Source organism: Zea mays, chromosome 5 (genome assembly GCF_902167145.1).
Source record: "Zea mays cultivar B73 chromosome 5, Zm-B73-REFERENCE-NAM-5.0, whole genome shotgun sequence".
Classification (NCBI taxonomy): Eukaryota; Viridiplantae; Streptophyta; class Magnoliopsida; order Poales; family Poaceae; genus Zea; species Zea mays.
The window spans coordinates 212,790,871-212,797,030 of record NC_050100.1 but is presented as its reverse complement, the minus strand read 5'-3'; the positions used below and the strand labels follow the sequence as shown (position 1 = coordinate 212,797,030).

General features: G+C 45.9%; 1 protein-coding gene across 1 annotated transcript; it reads right to left on the bottom strand.

Annotated features, from left to right (window-relative positions):
- Positions 1-271: 271 nt before the first annotated feature.
- Positions 272-4,645, bottom strand: LOC100191870 (uncharacterized). The gene is given in 9 exon segments (NM_001137294.1): positions 272-1,243; positions 1,388-1,794; positions 1,926-2,180; positions 2,318-2,441; positions 3,159-3,211; positions 3,320-3,580; positions 3,694-3,747; positions 3,829-4,318; positions 4,407-4,645. Coding segments are annotated over 9 exon segments (2,322 nt in total). The 5' UTR covers positions 4,452-4,645; the 3' UTR covers positions 272-610.
- Between the last annotated feature and the right edge of the window lie 1,515 nt (positions 4,646-6,160).

The window sequence follows — 6,160 nt, the reverse complement described above, 5'->3', positions numbered from 1 at the left end:
AACATATATCGGTTTTGAGACCTGGAGAGTGAGATGTCCGGCTACGAATTCGAGAAAAAATGTCACCGTGACAATTCAAGAAGGTACAAGAGAGACATTTTTTCCTTTGTGGTTTGTCTTCCAGACGTTCTTAGGCCCGAAAGAAGCTGTGCTTTACGGCCCAGTCTATAATACAGGCGGCCCAACGACATCAGCCCCTACTAGAATGTTTAGCTGCTACCTATACAGTCCTCAATTATAGACAAGTGACAGAACTACAGAGGCCGCTGCTGAACGTCAAAAATGCTACAGTATTTTGCTAGTCACTCTTACAGACAATTACAGCTCACAAGTACGAAACTAAACAACAGCAGCAAACATACGAAACTTAACAACTACCGGCACAACAAAAGGCTCTACAAACAAAAAATGCATACTTCTGGCTGGGCTCTCCACAGATGATCTCATCTTCAGCTGCTTCCTCAGCATTGGCTGTGCTCAAGGGCCACTCACTACTCGTGTCATCCTGTGATTGTGTTAACGGTATCGGCAGCAACAAGTGGATATATACAGGTGGCGCTGACAGGCGTCGTCTCATCTCTCTCTACCTTTACACAGCTGCTAACTGTTGTCAGACCTGGTAGACCATTCCTACCTCCAGAGTGGAGGCGTGGGGTATGTTTGCGGCGTATGCAGGGCCACGGCTGTTCTTCCTCAAGAACTCGTAGAAGAAGTTTATCACAACCCGCTTTATGAAACTCGACCCGCTCTTCGCCTTCATGTACGAGTGCCCCAGGATGAAGGACATGCCTGCCTCCCTAGCGTCCATGAGCTCCTGCAGCTCGCGGCGCACCTCACTGTCCACCTGAGCACTCTTTGGTATCATGAACCTGGCTTTCTTTCGCTTGGGTGCCGCATTGTGTGGGTCTATCTCCTTATGAGGGGATACATGTGCATCAACTTCTCCATCCTCTTCCAACATATTGATTCCAGTACTGATGGTGGACAGCTTCTCGAAGGGCTTATCTGCGTCCTCGACGAAGCCATTCTTGTCATATTCCCCACTGCTGCGGATGAACTCTGCAATGTTGCTGACTAGCTCCTTCTCGAACTCCAGGTCATCCTTCTGCACATCGCGATAACCATATCTGACAATGACCCTGTATAGCCTATACTCTTTTGGACCAATGCGACCCACCAGAAATCGTTCCTCCGGTTGCACATGTGGCACAGGAACTGATTTGACACATAGGAATACCAGTACCTGATGAAAAACAATTGTCAGAACTCTACAAGTTACATCCATAGACTGCCCCATGCACTGATGCTGTTTATTCAGATTGCTGGGCAGTGCATTCAGAAAAAAACTGCTGCTTGATATTTTATGAACTATGAAGTGGTAAGTTACCTGGTGAAACGCAGGCAGATTGGTGACAAAGTGGGAGAAGATAGCTGGGATTCCAGACATTAGTTCTGTATGTATTAGTCCAATGCCTCGAACTCGTACAATGCCCAGTGAAGGGCCAAGGTTTAAGAGCCAGTTTACTGAAACCTTGTTTTGCACATCGAACTCGTACTTCTTTATTGTGCCATAGTGCCAGACACTCATGATCACCATAAATATGAAGGAGAGACTAATAGGAACCCAAGCACCTTCATGAAACTTGACAAGGGAAGCTGAGAAGTAGATTACTTCGATCGTGCCAAAGAAAAGTAGGAAACCAAGGGCAAGGAAGATACTCTTGTTCCAGCAAAGAACAATAACGAGTGACATTAAGCAAGTGGTAACAAGCATGACAGTTATTACTGCCAACCCTGTATCAAGAAAATAGGGGGCAAAAAACACAACAATTTTATATGAGATATACTTCAATGCACGAAGAAGCACAACAAGTAGCTGAAATTATTATTTAGGAACAAGCTATATGAATCTGAGTTTTTTTTACCTTGTGCATTTGCCAAGTGTTTTGTGTCTCTGAAACCAATAGTAACAGCCAGGCAGAGTATCATCAGCATCCAATTGATTTCTGGTATGTATATCTGACCATGCAGTGTTGAGGATGTGTGCACAATCTTCACTCCAGGGAAACAACTTAATGAAGAGCACTGTTTGATGATTGAAAAGGTTCCAGTAATAATTGCCTGACTCCCAACTACAGCTGCTAGTATAGCAATCACCAGAACAGGCCATCTGAGTGTTTCTACAGACGAAGTTGCATACATCAGTGCTTCAAAATATTCAGGTCTTTTTTTAATGGAATTCTGTAACAACAAATTACTTCAATAATAATAATCACATTTCCTAAAGGAAAAAGGCAAGGGAAATTAAAAAAACTACCTGGTACTGACACATAAAATCCAATATGATAACTGCTCTCAAAGCTGTGATGTTGTGAAATAAAAGCCGCTTGTCCCATATAAGCCAATACAAGTGCAGGATAAACCACGGATATAAATGCAATCTGTCAGGATTTTTTAGAAAAAAAACATTAAGAATCTGAAGACAGTTCAACATTTGCATTTTCCTTATTCAAGTGTGATGAGTAGCACAATCAAGATTCGGAGATCATGAGAATGTCCAATATCATATGAAATGTAGGGATGTCAAGGATACTGAGTATGAATATAAAGAACTACAGAAATAATGACAAAATATAAACACACATGGAGTACAGATACACGGTTGACCTTTCAAAGAAATCAGTAAATTGGCAGTGCAGTTTGCATGAAAAATTAAAATTTCCGGCCATATAATTAAAAGATTTCAGTCAAGAGGCAGATGCTTTCAGGAATGATTTTACTGAGCCAGGAACTGACTTAGCACAATATTCCCAAGGAAAAAATTATATGGATTAAAAATAATTTAAACATTAGGGGTAATCACAAAATATACCAAGGGTTCTTAGTGTGTTACAATTTTTCTACATTTTGTAGAAGTCTAAGTATGTCAGGGAGATGCAAATATAATGAAAATAGGAGTTTCAGTGAGAGCCATTTAAACAACTGGAGTATCTTGTTAATTTCTTGTACAAAGAATAAGAAACTGAGGTAAACTAGATATGATTTTATTACAAGAAAAGGGTGAACAGTGGGAATCAGTAAAATTCCATAATTATAACAGTAATCATGTATCGTAGTCGTTGATTTGCTGTTGTAAGTTGCAACAGAGTCATCTATACCTGGATTGATGATTGCGAAAAATGTCCAAGATCTGCATACATAGCTTCAGAGCCTAAAAGTTGTTACAACAATAGGGAAAAGAAGTGTCAGACTTCTGTCACTAGAATTCAGGCATTGCTGGAGTCAAACATTAAGCAACAGCAGCCTAACTTATATGTACCTGTTACACAAAGAAGGATTCCACCCAGTGACATCCAGCCACCAGTTTGAGTCTTCCTGAGGAATTGATACATGTAGTATGGCGAGAGGGCTCGATAAACATGGGGATCCCAACGGATGATATTGTAGAGGCCAATCGCACTTATGCAGACAAGCCAAATGCATACGATTGGTGCAAAAAGAAACCCAACTTTGTGTGTGCCGTAGTGTTGCAGCGCAAACAAGCATATAAGTATGGCACAGGCCACTGGAAGTTCTATATCTGCACACAAACAAGTTGCAGTAAACATCTCATAAACATGGTACAATCGAACATAATACATAAAGCTGACTAAAATAAACACAATCCAACAGTAAATAGAGGATTTAACCTACATTTGTGCTGTTCCTTTTCCAACGACAACTCAAGCCCAGATACCGCAGAAAACACTGCAAATGGAGCAACATCATTCGCATCAGAAACAAATATAATGCGATGGAGACCAACCATCCAGAACCAAGACGGCATACCTGAGACTGCAGGGGTGAGCACGCCATCCCCGATGACCATACATGTTCCGAGCAGTGCGAACAGCAGCAGCAGCCGCTGCAGCACTCTGTACTTCTCCAGCACCGCCCTGACCCTGGACACAGGCCGCTCACCACGACGCCCGGTGACCTTCTCTTCCTCCATGAGCTCATCTCTGGTGCCGCCGCCAGGCAGGAGGCCGGCGCGGACGTGGCGGCAGATGAGGGAGTAGAGCGCGAAGGTGCCGCCCTCTCCGCCGTCGTCGGCACGGAGCACGATGAGCACGTACTTGATGAGGGTGATGAGGGTCAGCGTCCAGAAGACGAACGAGAGCACGCCGTAGATCTCCTCGTTGCCCTCCGAGTGCTGGATGTCGTTGCCAGCGAAGGCGCTCTTGTAGACGTAGAGCGGGGACGTGGCCACGTCGCCGTACACCACCCCGAGGCTCTGGTACGCGAGCAGCAGCGTCGCGCGCAATGACTCCCCACGCCGCTGCAGGAGATGCAGCAAGCAGTGAGGACTCAAGAGAACGGAGGGGCAAGCCCCAGCACAGGAAATAGCTTCAAATCCAAGGACTCACCTTCCCGTCAGCCGCCTCCGCTCCGTCCGCGGACTCCAGATCCATGTCCCTCTCCGGCCCTGCACGCACGCCTCAATGCGCCACGCCTGCTGGCTCCATGGCAGCGAACCTCGCGGAATCCTCGGAAAGAAACAGGGAATAGGGGCACCCGAATCCTACCGCGGCGGCGCGTCCCAAACCAAGATTTGTCCGTCGGCTTGGCCTCGAGCGAGCGGGAGGCTAACAAACCAGGACAGGCGAGGCAAAGCAAGACACACTCCACACTCCTCCTCGTCCCCCCTCCTTCTAGTAGCTTCCCGCAAGAACCAACCCCCGGAAGCAAGCTCGCTCGCCCCCACGCCCGCCGCGCCTCCTTTAAGTCTTAGAGTATTAACTCGCTATCAAGTATCAACCGTCCGTACGAAGCGAAACCGGGCGGTAACTCCCCTCGTTGGGCGCGTACGAGAGCGCCACGACGAGCAAAGGCCAAAGGGGTGGAGACAGGAGAGGTCTCTGGAGGAGAGGGCAACCAGCCAGGCAGACAACCACGCGACGCGAGCGAGAGAGGGAGGGAGGAAGATAGGGATGCGGGATGCCGTTTGCCGTGGGCTCCCCTCCGCTGCCGTGCCGCTCGCCCTACGGATGTGGATTCCAAACCACCCTGCTTTTTTATTTCCCTGGATGAAGTGGAGTGAAGTGAAGCGAAGCACGCAGCTTCCGTTCTTGTAGCCGCGGCCCGCGGGAGGGGGCGCGCCGGCGAGGGGACTGGAAAGCTTGCGTGTGGCTATCGAACGGAACGGGACGCGTGGAGCCGGTTGCTTACTTGCTTGTCCAACAGGCTTGATACGTACTTGTACGTTTTTTCCGTTTTAGTGCCTTTTAGGCCCTAATGAAGTGCCTTTTCTTGTCCCACACCTTTTTTTCTTTTTGGGTGCACTTTTAAAAGGCTGCCAGCAGTGAATTATACGGGGTTAGATACAGTGGCGGACCCAGGATTTAGAGACAGCCTAGGCGAGATTACAATGTGATCCTTTGTGCCTATACTTTCGCCGTGTACATGCTACGTTGCTCGCTTGTTTCTACGCATTATACTTGCTTCTATCTATCAGAACCTGCGAGGCAGCCCAGGCCACCGCCTGAGGTGCCTAGGTGCTGGGTCCGCCCCTGGTTAGATAGGAATCCATCATTGTGTTCAGAGGAAGCTTGTGAAATTATATATAGGCATCTGATGGGAAAACAGATGAATGCCAACTTTTTAAAACGAAAAGCACAAGACAATGCTAGTTTCATCTCATCACCATCATCAATCCATCGTCATTGAATAAAGCACGAATAAATACAAATGAGCAGACAATGTTACTTTCACTGAGTTAGGTAGACAATGCTAGTTTCATGAATAAAACATGAGTAGATACAAGTGATTAATGGATAATTTATATGAGAGGGAAAAAAACTACCAATCAATAGTGTCGTCGTGGATAGATACCGGGATACGTAAAGTACCAAAAAAATAGTGGAGAGAGCGAGGGCATAAACGAGTGGTACGTTAAATATGGGCACAGCCGAAACCAACACGTGATTAGAGATGTCCGAACCATACTAATATATGTAATACCCTACATTCTCTAAATTGAGCATATGTAAAAGCTGCACAAAAAGACTAACCTTTGTAAGTGCACCTATTCCTTTATAAAAACTGAGGTGATTCTAAACATATCAGTTTATACCATCGGTTTATAAAAACTTGATTCATATTTTCTTAAAAATCAAGAAGC